General features: G+C 36.5%; 1 protein-coding gene across 3 annotated transcripts; it reads right to left on the bottom strand.

Moving 5' to 3' along the window:
- Positions 1-1,822: 1,822 nt before the first annotated feature.
- Positions 1,823-16,226, bottom strand: ttll6 (tubulin tyrosine ligase-like family, member 6). 3 transcript variants are annotated; one of them, XM_067430126.1, is made up of 17 exons: positions 16,098-16,226; positions 15,901-15,976; positions 15,139-15,272; positions 12,705-12,863; positions 11,797-11,834; positions 11,555-11,673; positions 11,327-11,457; positions 11,057-11,213; positions 10,820-10,963; positions 9,618-9,703; positions 9,301-9,526; positions 8,975-9,153; positions 7,173-7,361; positions 6,931-7,075; positions 6,520-6,759; positions 2,891-3,176; positions 1,823-2,799 (listed from the first exon to the last, which is right to left on the bottom strand). In XM_067430126.1, exons 4-17 carry the CDS (start codon positions 12,860-12,862, stop codon positions 2,561-2,563), a joined length of 2,337 nt encoding a protein of 778 aa, XP_067286227.1. In that variant the 5' UTR covers position 12,863; positions 15,139-15,272; positions 15,901-15,976; positions 16,098-16,226; the 3' UTR covers positions 1,823-2,560. The 3 variants fall into 3 exon arrangements, with proteins under 3 accessions (XP_067286227.1, XP_067286228.1, XP_067286229.1); XM_067430127.1 differs by lacking the exons at positions 15,139-15,272; positions 15,901-15,976; positions 16,098-16,226 and having other exon boundaries at positions 11,797-11,837; positions 12,705-12,827; XM_067430128.1 differs by lacking the exons at positions 15,139-15,272; positions 15,901-15,976; positions 16,098-16,226 and having other exon boundaries at positions 11,797-11,867; positions 12,705-12,774.
- Between the last annotated feature and the right edge of the window lie 96 nt (positions 16,227-16,322).

Raw genomic sequence — 16,322 nt, 5'->3', positions numbered from 1 at the left:
ACACGACAAACGAAATGTTTCCAGTGGGATGACAAAACTAGATTTATTCAGGTTCATCGTACGATGAAAAATATAGCCTGCACATTTGTTATTGCATTCATGTTTGTTTTGATTAAGATTGGGGATGTGTGTCCATAAGTCTAATGTAATGAAGGCTACTGGAATTCCGTACTCAGGAAAAGTTGTAAGGATTAAAAAATAAAAAATAAAATAAAAAGTTAAGAATTTTTATCAGTCAACACAGAGAAGAAAAGACCACCGATATTTACATCTAACTTGCATCTCACATCAGAAAATGTGAGAGGGTGTGCTTTAAATATCTAGGAATTGATGTATGCATAATTGTTTCACAATCTTTTCATTCAAACCTGAGAATTAAAAGTTAAAAAAGGCCAAATTAATATATATATATTGTAAAACGAGTAAAGCGTGAGGATCTCTTCAGTTTAGACGGTGAGTTATCCTGTCTGCTTTTAGAGTAACACCGCCATCTTGTGGTGAACATTGTAAATTCACTCGCATTAATTCAAGGTGAACAGAATCTACATGTCCACAATGGGAAATAACGTAATGATCTTAACGAATCCACGCGCACAAAAACACTCAACGAATAACATTGTTTGTATTTAACTGTATTTTTTTCTTGGCCTATCGAAGAACAAAATATATTTTTGAGTTTATGCTATTTTGGTTGTATTTTTAACCTCTCTCTCTCGGTTTGCACGGAAGGAGAGTAGAAGAGAGTAATTATGTGGAGAAAATGAGAAAGCAAACAACGCGGTGCTGAACAGCTGCAAGATATTTTTGTACCAGTTGCTTTCATTTTCCGCAGTTACTTTACGAGCAGAGGAGGAACTAATTAGATTTTTACTGCCTTCATTTTATGCACTATTAGATCAAGCCACGCGAAATTAAGCGTGGGCCTCTTATCAAGACAACCACTTCGCCATTGACTTGAATTTCACTGTAAAACATATTATATTATTATACATAATATTATACATAAAAATAATATACATGTAGTCTAATATTATTATGATGTGCTTTTATCAGTAAAATAATATAACGTACTATATTATTATGATTTAATAATAATAATAATACATTAATTTGCTAAATCTAATTATTAATAATGAGTGTTTTTAATATTAGGCATATATTGCATTAGTATAGTCTTTCGGTGTGTTATATCAGAACACAGCTCTAAAATGCGAACTAATCTGGCATGTGCATCGTTTAAGCCAAATGCATTAAAAGGAATAAAGAAACAGTTCATATCTCAGTCCCACCCCCCACTCACTTACGCCAGACAGGATAAAAAAAAGTCAACTAATAATTTTAAACAATTCTCCAAATTCCCAACGTAAAGTAAAGACGATGAAAAACTATTCACGAGTAGGCCTATTTCAGCAATGAGGCCTAATGATTACACACTTTATGCGCAATAAAGAAAATCATATTCAAACAGAAATAGACGTTACATTTTATTCGATTTTTATTTTATTTATTTATAATTAAAAAATATTTAAAGATCATTTAATTAATTGTGTGTAAGACTTAGGCTATTCTCTCATCTGACATGTGGTCGACAGAGCCTACTACATCCAAATCACCCTTAGCCAAGATTTTGTATGATTGCCTTCTTTACATGTCTTTTTTTTGTTGTTTATTTATGACGACATACATTTAAAATAAATAAATAAATACATTATGACGTTTTCATAGCATAAAAAAAACTAATTTATGTTTTTGGTAACCATGTGGAATTTGCCTGATGCTAAAACTCAACTTTAGCCATTTTTCTTTTATTCAGTAAGTCTGATATATAACAAAATATATCAAATCTGTTTTGCAGCACAGAAATAAACTTAAAGGAATAGTTAACCCCAAAATGAAAATTGTTACTCACCCTGTCATTCCAAACCTGTATGACTTCTTCTGAAGAACACATCAAATATTTTGAAGAATATTGGTGTCTACGAACATTGAATTTCTTTTGTGTTTCGCAAAGATAAAAAGTTTACAGGTGTGAAAGGACAAGAGGATGAGAAAATAATAAAACATTTTTTTGCATGCTAGAACTAGAACAAAAGTCTAAAAAACATTTTTATTTTAATATTTATTCATATTGGCTCATTATGACATGAAGTCATGAAAATAGCTTATAAAGGCTGTTTTACATCAAAGAATGTATAAAAGAATGTTCACATTATTTTATATTAAAATAATTCACTTTGTAAATGGCTTGTTTCAAACTAAGAATGTATGCTGAAAATACATTAAAAGGCTACAGCAGGCACCAGCCCACTGCATTGTCCAAAATCAAGTTTCCTGACTAACTGTAACCAAATGACAGAAAAAAAGTTGACAAACCAGAGAAATGGCTTTATATTGAAAATAGCAAAGAGAGTAATTTCACATTTCCAGTATGAAAGACAGGCAGTGAATGCACACCTTCTCATTCCTGACTTCTCATACTGACATCTCACTGAACAGATTCCTTATATTCCCTATACTGTATAGATTTACTTGGTTATGTTGAGCTTGTACACGTCCCGTGTCAGTGGCTGTGCTCATGTGGGGGGACTCTGCGAGGGGCCTTTCGAAGGGTGTGGGAGAGGTGTGGCCTTGGGACAAGAGGAGCAGGGGTGGAAATGACATAGAGAGATTTGGGGTCATGGATGGCATCCTGTGATCGCCTTAGAATGAGAGGAGGCACTCCTAACATTGATGCTCTCGCTCTTGACTCGGCCAGAGAGGAACTCATACAGCCCTGACGCCAAGAGAAAGACCCACTTACTGTGAAGCAAAGAAAGAAGAGAGGTGTAATTCCTTTCTAGTTTTATTATATGGGAATAGGTGCCAGAGAACTATTAAAAAAGTTAATCACTTGTGATAGGTATCCGCTGAGCATTACTGGCGTTCACTATACCAGCAGATGCTTGTCGCTCTGCATTTGATGCTGCCATCTCTTGCCCTCCATCTTGTGTCAGACCGCCCGGTTCGGTCTGGACTGGCTGGAGCAGACCATGTTGCAGAGAGGGCCAGGGCTTTCGGTTTTGAAGCGGTTGGGAATGCACATTCTGTAGGCAGGGCTTGGCTTTTGTAGACGCCTGCTGCTGCATGATTGTGCAGAGGTTCTTCTGTTTCCAAGAAACATCTGCAATGGAGTCCAACTGGATAGAGAGAGTAAATTATCAGGAGAACTGACAAAAAAGGAGTAATATTTAATGTTTAAGGGGTGATGAATTGAGAAATCAACTTTCCCTTAAGCCTTTGATATATGAAAGTTCATTGTAATGTAAGAATATCCTGTGAGTTTCGGATCTGAAAACTTTCTTGTTAGCTTTTATTGACACCAGGCCCAGCAAACAAGAGATCTCAAAATTTGTGTCGACCATTGACATCATAGAATGCAGAAACGCAACCTCAACAGATAAATATGAACGCCTGCTTCTGTAGCCCCCACTACCGACTCGCGCTACCGAGCAATAAACATGCCAAAGAAAGCAAGATATTGTGCTGTGCCTGGTTGTGGAAGAACACAGTCACTGCATAAGCTTCCTTCGGATTCTAATATTAAAGTGGGGGTGAAATGCTGTTTCATGCATACTGATCTTTTTACACTGTTATAGACTTGGAATCCCATACTAAACATAGACAAAGTTTCAAAAGTTAAGGTGGACGTTTGATGGGAGTATTTCTTTGTCAAAAATACTACTTCCGGTTAGTCATAAGTTTCGGCAAGTTTTTTTCGATCATGGGTCCACTTGACATTAAAAGGTCGGAATTTCCTTGTATGGGCCGTACGTACAATTCTACCGGAAGAGCGTGAGAGAGAGAGGGAGAGTGCGAAAGCAACAGCCTACGCCTATCAAAGCGCTGGCTCGTAGGCTGCGCTGCACAGGTGATGTGACTTCAAGAAATTAACAATGTCACCAAAAAAGTGCGTTTTTGGTTGCCAGACCAAGACAGTCCTGTACAGATTGCCAAAAAAACCCGCGTTAAGGCAACAGTGGATGTAATTTGCTTTTCCGGATCAGCAACTGAGTTGCGCAAAGGTTTATATCTGTTCGCTGCATTTCGGTGCCGACTGTTTCATAAACAAGGCCCAGCTCGACGCCGGATTTTCCGATCGCCTAATGCTGAATGATGGAGCAGTCCCAACGATAAAGGTCCCAACGTTAGAACCGCAGGCTGTGAGTGAGACTGCTTCAAATGTCTGTGTTTTTGCCTATGCTCATCAAGTAGCCCAAACATGATCACGTATAGTTAATTGATCAATGGAGCATGCGATGTGTAGTGCGTGTACATTTGTTTAGCTGGCCACTATATGTGTAACTTTATGTTTGTGTATTGTAAAAGCACTCCAAACAACAATACACAAAGAGTGGGGAAATATGTTGAACTAAATAAGCACGCTTCTTCATTCAAATGCGCTACTATTCCATGTCTTTCTATGTAAACACTAACTTAGCCTGCCGTGCAAAACCAGTCCGCTTACTAACGTTACAATTGTCTACACAAACCACGCGTAAACACACACACACACACACACGTGCACAACTGCACTTCCCACATGTACACCTTCAAAGACAAAAATACGACGATATAATTCAAGTATAAATATGTAAATAACACAAGTCGCTAAGCATATTATATAGTTAGTGTATAACTTGTACCACATAGAGACGTCCTGCTCTAGTCGTTTTTTGCTGCTGCTCCTGTTCAACTTCAGCCTCTGGGTCTGATTCCGGATCATAGATGTATGGCTGTATCTGATTAAAAGCCGTATTTTTATTTTGAATAAAGTTTTTTCCCGCTGTTAGGGATGACACAGCTTTACAACGCACTCAACACAACAGCGGCGCGCACACGTCATTATTTAGCTCCGCTCACACGACACGCCCCCACCCGCTCGGCTTTTTTCGGAAAGACTCGGAACAGCGCATCTTTCTTATATAATTATAAAAAAAATAAAGACTTTTCGGAGATATGCAGGATGCAATGCTACTCTATAGGTACTCAAGATTGACATGACACTGACTGAAACTGAGTGTTTCACCCCCCCTTTAAGAATTTGGGGTTAAACTTTGTTTTTAATGAAGTTCCAGCTCACATGCGCACATTTGTTTGCTTTATTTTTACTGCTGAATCATTTGTAAACAACATACAGAGATTTTTTGAGATAAAAAAACACAATGCTGTGCCTTCTATATTGGATCTGACAGGAATGGTGCAACACGCTAATATGTGATAGTATTGCATTGTTACAGATCATTTTGATTATGTACATGTCTAACAGAAAATACCTTAGCACGCTGTCAAAAGCAGAAGAATCCATAATTTGTTGGTTCATTGTGATTCAGGATCAGACTCAATATTATGGGCCAAGGCTCGCAAAGCCAAATGTCCCCAGGGTTATGTGTTTTCTTCCAAAACGGAAGCCCGTCGGCAGGTTGGTGAATCTTAAATAGTGAATTAACATTCTTTTCTTGATCTGTGTTGTTCACTCTCTTGACTTGATATTTGAAGGACACGTGTGTGTGTGTGTGTGTGTGTGTGTGTGTTTGTGTGTGTGGTTCGCGCTTATATCCACCGATCAGGCGGGCCAAGTAATAAAAAAATTATATTCCAATCAATCGCAGGTGAATGAGAGATAAATCAATGTGTTTGTTTGATAAAGAAGTTTTGCGAGCCCTGTGAGAGAATTATTCTGGCTGCCGCTGTCAAAACAATCCCTCCCTTATGTGAACTGACTGAGAAGCAGAAGCTAATTAAATATGCAAATCTTATCCAATCCTAGCCGTCGGCGTTTGCTTCCAAGTCTCCAGAGCATTCAGGAAAGAGCCTTAAAACCAGTGTAGAAAATAGACTTTTACTTATTCATTATATGATGTTTTTGAATGTAAAAACCACACAAAGTCATAAGTTGACCTAAGATAACAGTATTAAAAAAAGCCAGTTCATGACACCTTTAAGGTGGTTTATAATATTGAGGAAAAACTAAGATGTATGACTTTCTTTTTTCTGTGGAAACACAAAAGATATTTTAAAGAATGTTTTAACTGTTTTTGTCCATACAATAAAATACAATGGGGACATTGGATGAGTGTTGTTACTGTGAGCTAAAAAAATTCATATAAAAATATGAAAAAAATAATACAAAATGTTGCAACTGACAGAAATAAATTATATAATAAAGCTGAATAATGAAAATAAAAATGACAAAAGCACAAAGCTAAATGACTAAAACCTAAAAGAAATTTTAAAAGAAATTAAAAAAATGTAACGCTTATTCATAATGAATAAATGCTATACTATATACAGTACATATAATATAATATATACACGGTTATATAAATAATACAAAAATAGCACTGCACTGGACCTCATTGACTTTCATTTGACAAATAATATCCAAAATATCTTTGAGCTCCAAAGAAGAAAATCATTCAGGTTTGAAATGACATTTTGATTGAACCATCCCTTTAATATGGACTTTTTTTATTCACATACCTTGTGGTCATGTCTGCAGTGTGGGGGAAAGCTGGCTTGTTCGTGTGAGTGGTTGAAAAGTTCAGTAAGATGATTGGCACTTTGAAGTAGCTGGCGCACCTGGCTAACCACACCCATGTTCAGCAGCAGAGTCTCTCGTTGGTTAAGTTCACTGACTCTCTCTGCCTCCTCTTCCTCTATTAGGTCAAGAGCAATAGGAGTTTCTCCCCACAAGGTGGTCTGATTTAACATAGCTGGTAGCTAAAGAAATGGAGAAGACCACAAGGAATTCATGAGTTCTTTGGTGCTAATCAAAAATAGACACCAGGGTCCCTCTAGTGGTTGGTCAAAGGAACCAGTGTTTGGTTAACTTGTGATGAACAATGCATTATCAAAGTAGACATATAAATAAGTTTAAAGAGGATAACTCACTGAATTGGGGTTTTGGTGAGGAGGCGGAATGCTCCTTGATTTTGCTCTTTCTCCTGCAGATTCACCTTGAAGATCCTGCTTACGTGACCCTTTCTTTTCCCGTTCTTTCTGTTCCTGCTTCAGACGCAAGTCTTGCAGCTGCTGCCTACAAATATACACATTTTGAATCAACATTTTTCTTCTGCTGTTGTCTACAAGTAGCTTGATGTATTCCTGCAAAACAGCAAGCAGTATGTGCACACCTGGCACACTCCTCCCTGGCTTTGGAGGCTGCAGTTTCCTGGAAAAGAGAGCTGCTATGTTGAAAATACTTTTCGTATTTCTCCCCTCCTTCCCGAGGGAAGATCCGTCGGAATCCACCCATGTGTTTTGCCTCATATTTCTGCATCTGCTCCATACTTGCAGCCTGAGACTGACGAATCTCCTCATTCCTTATGAGAGACAACACACATGGCACTTAATAGACAATGTCGGTTACAACGCAGTCATCATATATCTAGTATTTCCACCACAGAACAAAAAAAGATTGTTGACATCTCGCAGCCAGACAGATCCTTTTGTACAAGAAATTAGAAACCCCTTAAAAAAACAAACTCAGAATAAAAAACAAGAAAGAGTTCAAATTGTGAGATGTTACTTCAAAATTGTAAAATATAAACAAAACAAATGTTATATTGTGTTTAAAAGTCGACATGGAGATCCATCCATTGATCTATTTTTTAAAGCGCTTGTCCTCTGTAGGGTCGAATTACACAATGTTTAATTGGAGTGCAACAGTGCCCATCCCCTTTTTTAGCTGTGCTGGTTCCGGAAGTATTTTGTTCCATTTAGTTCTCCCATTTCCAAAAAGTCTTTGTTAAAGTGTTATAAGCCATGGACCAAGTCAATCTCGTATGATGTTTACATGAATCCCCGCCGCTACCTGAGCCAAGTGCTGTGAATGCAGAACTAACTCCCTCTACTGGCTGTAGTCTTTAACCTCTGGCCAAAAAATCCTCAGATGACGCATGACAGTGCTGTGGGACATGAGCAAGGCCACTGGAGCGATTGTTAATAAGATGAACAAGCAGCGGGACTTATATTATGCCACAGTCGTTGGCGCCATTTCTGCTTTTCCAGTCAAAAGTATGAGATAACGCAGCTCTGATTATCATATTAGATACATTTGATCTTAGTGTGTTGAAAATAACGTTATGACGTTACTTTGTATGTTCACTCAGCGACTGCTATCACACTTAAGTGCAGTAAGAGTAAAGTATTTCTGCAGAATAAACCAGAAACTAGGGGTCTGCAGATATGACGGCATTGACAGGCGATGCCCTCAGACGTCACGGTTCACTGGTTAAAATAGCAATTTTCTCACAATTTACAAACAGTTGGAAATGTTTGGGATATTGTAACTACTCAACTGAACAAAATATATAACACTGGCCTAGTGGTTTTTGGATATTTTACACAAAAAAATGTACATAGTGCAAATTTAAATGTAATTATCTTTTAAAAATAAGCTGAAATGATGTGGCCTGATGGCATCAGCAGAAGAACATACCATCGATTAACAACCTCGTAGCTCACGATAGGTCTGTCTTTAAAGATTTATTTCTTTAATAGGTAAAATTTCCCTATGGAGAAAATGTTTTTACTTCTGAAACTCGAGAAAAAAGTCAGAATTGTGAGGTTAACTCAAAATAACTAATTGCTGTGTTTAAAGGTATAGTTCACCCAAAAATGAAAATGATCTCCATCAAGCCATCAAGTCTACATCAACATCTTAGGTTTATATGACTATCTTGACCCCTGGAGCTGTATGGATTACTTTAATGAGGGATGGATGCACTTTTTTGGACTTTAGGAAATCAAAAAGGACTGCAATTCACTGACTCCAATTAAATATTTTTTAATATAACTCTGATTCTTTTTAAATATAGTCATATACACCTAGGTTAGCTTGAGTTATGGGATATGGGAGTTATTTTAAATTATGGGATCATTTTAATTTTTGGGTGAACTATCTCTTTAAGTGCAGCTGTGGTCTTTGTGGTACCTGGCCTCCCTAGAGCGGTTCTGCTGGAGTCTTTCTTTTACCCGGCGCTTCTCCTCCTCTGTGATCTTCCTGCGGTCACAGACTCCCAGGTTAATCAGCACTAAAGTGTCATACAGCAGGCCGTCCTTCACCTCCCGGTCTAAGCGGGAGTCTGTGGTGAAGCTAGGGGAATGGTTGACCTAAACACAGTTTCAAAGATTGTATACAGCTAGAATAAAAAGCAATTCATAGATTTTGTTGTATCCAAAAAAATCACAAATTATAAAAAATGGTATAAACTACTTAAAAGTGTGAAATACATAATAAGCCTCAAAAGGAGCCCAAACCTCAAGAAGCCAAGGTTTAAGTCGACGGTCCAGTAACACATCAAATCCCAGGATCTCAAAACAGGCACTGCCAGAGGCATGATTGGGAAAGCAGGTGTGGTAATTGTGTTTGAGAATGGGGTGGGCAGATATTAGTGTCTTAATGATGACGTCCTCAATGTCTGTCCACATCTTCTCAGTATCATAGCTCATGGCTTCCATGTGCTTCTTGAAGCTGGAGAGTTTCCTATGAAGACGTAAATGGAAAAAAACTGTTTTCTATACAGTTTTAAAGAAAAACAGATGAAAATCATATTCTGTGAGAACATATAGATTACCGTTTGCTGCCAGTATCTTCGTCGCGCACAAAGTTTTCACTATGCTTGTTGATGGCATAGTTAGTTAAGTGCATACAAACATCCTCCTGTAGAGTTGCATAAAGAAAAGCAAATTAAAGAATCTAATAGGCTTTATGCCAACGGTCAAACAGGAACGCACTGACTCCGATATTTACAGGGTTTGTACAGGTTCTGTAAAATGAAATGCCAGGGTTTAAGGATTTTTCAAGCATTACTTTTTTGGTTTTCAAGGGCTACAATCAGCAATTATCAAACAATATCTTAATTATTTTTTCATTACAGATATAAAGTATCCAAAATACATCTTACAGCGTATTTAATAATATATTATAAAGTTTATATAGGCTATTATTGTTTAATAAGTCACATTTTATAGTATAATATGTACATACTTGGTATTAAAAAAATGGATACGCAACAACCCCTTGACTGTTCTCACATGTCAAGCAAACAAGCTTAAGCTTCCGTTTATAACTGATGTTTGAGTTGATGAATGTTTATGTTAATAAAAGCCTAAAATCAATCTATTTATCATGTAAAGCGAGCGTGTCTGGACTAAACTGCTTGATTCATATAGATTAGTTTCACAATCTTTTTATGAATGTTTTGAAGTGTCAAAGTGGTAATCGCATAGCTGTCAAGAGACAGAAAGCTCTCAGATTTAATCAAAAAGATCTTCGTTTTTGTTACAAAGATGGAACAACATGACGGTGAGTAATAAATGACCTATCCCTTTAAGAGTGAGTGAGATGATGTCCATTAAAAATGCTGATTCGTTCTGGAATGAAGCAAAGTTGTAAACAAGGAAATTATTTTAACTTTGAACACCACCTTATAATAAATTAAACACTAATTTCATATATATCATATAAAGCATATGTCATATAAATCAATAAGCTATATACAACTGTAATAATTCAAGCACTTTTTCCAACTATTTCTTCATAAATACGTCTGTTTTCAAGGGTTTTCCAGGACTTGAAAAAAACTCAAATTCAAGTACTTCAAGTTCTTCTTGTACGAACCCTGTATCTATGGACTTTTAAGGTAGGTTTGAAGTCAGTATTCCATTACAAGCAGTTTCCATCTATATTTTATGAACGAATGTGCTTTAAGCAATAATTACTACTAAAATACATGAATCAATTTCAAGTTCATTCACTGTTTTTAAAGCCCCTCACCAAATTGCTGCCAGTGGGCTCATTATATTCAGTGGTGCAGAAACGGACAAGTCCCTCATTATACATGAAGACGCGGAATGGGTCACAGCTGGTCACTAGCACGTATATGCGCAGGTCAAACTTGAACCCATCAATAATGAACGGCTGTTGAAACAAAAATAATATTATAATATAATATAATAATATAAATGAAGACATTTTATCAGTGCCTATTTGACTTTATGAACATTGTGTTACCTTGGATATATACACCTGGCAAATCATGTGTTCTCCCGGCCGAATATCCTTGTTGGACTTGGTAAGAGAGATACCACGTCCTTGGCAACCTGAGTCTGGCTTGCAGATATATGTTTTGTGCTTTTTGGCTCTGGTGTAGGCTTGGAAGTCATTATAACTGAGGACACCAAGAGAGTGAGGGAAAAGGGAAAAGATTAAAAGGCCCATTTTATGTTCATTAAAAGATCTGTATCGTAACAGGTTTGTATGCTTGAACTTGATTCAACTCACTCTGCAGGAAGGCACCACGTGCGAGGAAAGATATTGTACTCCTTCGGGAAGAGTTTCAGCATACGGTTCATATTACGAGCGAGCAAATCCTTCCTGCAGATTTCATTCATGCCAGGAAAATGGTTGATTTTCTGTGTGGGGGGGAGTTTAAGCATCTTGTTAACCACAGGGGAACGAGTGACACCAAACAGGATACAAAATAAGGGAAGAATGTTTGACAGCAAACACCTGGTAACGCTTCATATCCATGACCCTGTCTAGTGAGACAGAGCAGTCAGTCCAAAACAGGGTCCAGTCTTCTCCTTCTGCAGCCTCTCGTAGTCCATATCTGCGAGCAGCACGACGCACTTAAAAAAAAAAGAAGAAGAGAAAAACATGCCGTTGCATAAACACAAACGTTTAGTCAAAGCTATATAATCATACAGTTGATTTTCAGACTAAATCCACAAATGTTTGGAATAAAAACTCACCACTCTCATATTTGCAGTTGGTGAGATTTATCCACAGTCATCTGAAAAAGAGGAAGAGGACAGAGACAGACCTGTGCATTGTTCAGGAATCGAAAAGCTCTCTTGTTAACTTTTACACAACAGTTCATGCTCAATTAGATTAATCTTATTAAAAGGTCCCATACCTAGCTTATAGTTATCAATAATTTAAGATAAATACAAATGAAATAAGGTTCCCTTAATTAATACAGGGTAATGCACTTGATATCAAGAAGTAATTGATGATCAACATTAACCAATATCAATATATTAAAAACCTATAATTAGCATATTATACATTATTACTTAATTAATTTTTACTTATCTGGGACCAGATCAGATGTTTCAGCATGAATTGTTAAAATGTATATGCTGAAATTACTATTACCATGGATTAATACATTCTGTACAAGTGTCAGTTCATCTTACCAAATGCATTAACTAATGTTAACAATTTGATCCTTACTGTGACATTACAGTAATATCTTATGTACACTAACGTTCAAATGTTTAAAGTCATTAAGATTGTTTTTAAAGAAATCAATCATTTTATTCAGAAAAAATGCTTTAAATTGATCAAAATTGAGAATAAAAATATGTCAGTTTCTAAACAATAAACTGCTTTCAATTTGATAAGATGTTTCTTGATCACCAATATCCTTAAGCATCAGCATATTAGAATGATTTATAAAGGTTCATGTGACTTAAAACTGGAGTACTGATGCTGGAAATTCAGCTTTGCCACCCCTTTTAAAAGAAAATATATTATTTTTGATCAACTAATACAGCCTTGGTGAGCATAACTTATTTTAAAAGCTACAAAAATGTACCCACCCCAAACCTTTGAACGGTAGTGTATATGAATACCATAACATGATGTAATGGCTTACTTCTTCTTTCTCTTTTTCTTTTTGTTAGCTGCAGGCAGAGGGGTTGGCGTGTTACAGGGCTCTGCATGAGTGTCACTTCCCCAGCCTTCTCCCTCCACCCCTGGATCAGGCTCACACCTGCCCGCTTCACTCACTGAGTGCTCCGCTGGTGTCCCCATTCTGAGAACACATAAAAGTTAGATGAAGACTGAGCGAGGGCTGAGAGATTTAGTGAAACACCTATTTAAGAACTTATGAGCTGAAAGATCTAATATTGCTGCGTCACATCCCCAATGTGAAACTTAATCAACCCTATCGGTAGTGTGCTTGTAAAGGGCAAAATGCTACGGCCTAGCATCATGTTTCTGTCCCCGTTTCTCTCCATAGATGAGTACCCCACCTGTCAACAACATGATTGAGGTCACTTAAAAGTGCTGTGTGTAAATTTTAGCAGCATCTAGCAGAGAGGTTGTGAGTTGCAATCACACACCAACTCACCCCTCCCTTTCAAAGCACATAGAAAGCTACGGGGGCCGACACAGGACAAAAAAGTAATTGACGGAGATAGTACAGGCTCTGTAGAGAAGTTTGTCCGTTTAGGGCTACTGTAGAAACATGACAGCGCAAAATTAGGATTTCACTGTAAGGGGACCCGCAGTGTATGTAGACAGAAATGCCTCATTTCTAGGTATGTATATTAATTGCATTTCTATCAACAGATCCTAAAATGCTACACACTGAACCTTTAATAATTAAACTGAAATATATTTTCAGTATTGAACCATTTCTATAGGTCAAATAAATTAATATCATTAATATCGGCATGAAATGGAAGTTGGGCTAGTCTTTTCTTCTTCCTTATTGTGACATATGAGAGAAAAGGCTTCATTTTTTAATGGTCTATGTTCATGTCATGGACAAGAAAAAATGTAGGGCGAGACTTGATTTTGTCCATTTGGAATTGATTGGTTTCGATGTTGTTTGTTATAGAGTGCAACAGTGCCCACAGCCTTTTCCAGAGGTGTTTTTTTTCACTCCTTTTTCCCCCTATAGGGGTTTTAACACAGTTATAAGTCTTTGTTAAAGAGTTATAAGCCATGAACCAGCTATGGGTTGAATCACAAAACTACAAGCTTTTATTTAAAAGCAAAAAAGTTACAAGACTGTGTGAGTACCTAAAGGTTTTAGTGAGGGAAAAAACTACAATCCCACGAAGCATTGCGAACAGCATAATCAACTTAAAAATGATGAAATATATACAATATATACAATATACAAATATATACAATATATACAATACATTTGAAGTTTATTGCATTATATATATATATATATATATATATATATATATATATATATATATATATATATAATATATATATATATATATATACACACACACATATATATATATACACACACACACATATATATATATACACACACACACACACATTATATATATATATATATATATATATATATATATATATATATATATATATACACATACATATACATACATACACATACATATACATACATACACACACACAAACATTTCAGTATTTCGAGAAAATAGGGAGATCAACTTGATTACATCATTCGCAGTGTTTAATGGGAAAGGATGCTAAAGAGCCATTTTGGAGCGTGCAGCTTTTTCTGAATCTCTGACTAGTGTAGGACTCATGGGTAATATAATTTTTCACCAGGAATTCCACAGTAAAACATGATTATTTAAAAAAATATGCTAAAAAGAACGCAGGCTGATGGCTTCAGGACCTTATGGATAAAATAAATGGAGTTTTTACTTCCAGAACCCAACTATGCCTATTGCTGTGAACGACAGACTTTCCTACCCTCACTCCACAAAACATATCATTGGAGAAAAGTTGGTTCGAGGGAGAGGATTGGGGAAATTATTTAAATTAAATATTATGAGAGCACATGAATTAAATAATAATAATGCACATGGATAAATAATTTATAATAAACACTGAAATATTCCATAAAAACAAGAATAGTCAATTTTGATTTCATGGTGACTTGGGGGGAAAAAAGAACGAAACAAAACTAGCCGCAGATTGCACAAAGTGGCATCACTGCTGTCCAGCTGAAGTTGTAGATGCTTCGGAATGCAAGTGTCAGTCACAGAACGGAAAGAAGATAAGACTCCTGAGGTAACCTTATTCTGATCTAGTGAATTAGATAATCCTGACCATGACCCTCTTGACCCTGAGCTCAAATGAAATGGCCTAGTAACATTATTAGACAAATAATATTTATTCAGTGAGAAAGGAAAATCTATATAAAAACCTTTCAACTATGATCCATCAAACCATTACAAGAAAATAGATAGAAGAAAAACAATGGCTTTTTGAAACTATCGATCAAACGTAACATGTAAAACTATTCAATAAAATCTACACATTTTATAACGGACACCAACACCAACCTGTGATCTCTTCAGAAAGAGGGCAGCAGTGCTGGCAGTCAGCTCACAGCACTTTAAGATAAGTAAAAGTCTCCTGTCCACACCACTTGGCTTTAGCTGTCCCGTAGAAGGCTATCATCACTGGCACGTAATACCTGACAAAAAGGAACAAATTCGCCTCTTCTGTGATGGGTGGCCCAACTGGGATATACTTACATACTGACATGCTGAAACCTTAAGATCAAGTGACCTATTAGAAACACAGGAGACCTAAACCTGATACATGAACATGAAAATGAAGGCCAGGAATCAGAGAAGAAAGACAATCCCTACTTGTCAAATGTGATGAGATAAGTGCTAGGTTCCTGGAACAAATATTACATATATATAAAAAAAGAAGCTGTTGGTTACACTACATTGTGACTGGGATTTGCAACAAAAAAAAAAATATTTGAAATAAGATGACAAGTTAATGTAATAAGGACATTAATTCAAACTCATAATTATATATTACCAATTTTCTTAAATAGTCTATATAAAATAGCTTAATTTTAAGAAATAATATTTGAAAAGTGTGAATTATCATATAAGGAACTTATGATACCTTTCAAGAAGCAGAAAGCCATAATCACAATCTTTCCTTTTTCCAGTCCACCTCTACATTAAAGCAGCCGAGCACTCAAACTGTAACCACAGAATAACTAAAGACTTTATATTACATAATCTAAACTACTTTCGGGTATTATATCGTACTAATCACACATAATCTTAAACTAACGTTACCTTTTTGCAAGTTCGTCCAAAACAAAATAATGGCGTGCATGATTCCCTTGCGACGTAAGTCAGCGGCCAACTTTCCCTGTACAATTGCCATGACAACAGAACGCGTATCAAAAGCAGGTTAGCCAGTTAGCTGGCTAATATTCTTAAATAAATACAGCGAATAAACTCAATGGGTGCGACGGAGTTAAAGTACGCACCTGTTGCAGTTTTTGTCAGAGCGGGCCAGTATTACAGACTTTTACGGCTATTCAGAAGGAAATATCAATGGATTTTTCTCATGCTTACAATGTCGCCAAGTGCTCTCGAGAAGAAATGAGAGCATGAGGTCAGTCGAACGCAATGTCCAATCTCAATTCACGTTTGCAAATACTTGATTTCTGATTGGTTCTCGCTGGTGAAGCTAATTTATTTTTTTGGATCAC

This window comes from Pseudorasbora parva, chromosome 21 (assembly GCF_024679245.1).
Source record: "Pseudorasbora parva isolate DD20220531a chromosome 21, ASM2467924v1, whole genome shotgun sequence".
NCBI classification, from domain to species: domain Eukaryota; kingdom Metazoa; phylum Chordata; class Actinopteri; order Cypriniformes; family Gobionidae; genus Pseudorasbora; species Pseudorasbora parva.
Note: the sequence above shows the minus strand (reverse complement) of the source record. Positions and strands in the feature narration are given on the sequence as shown.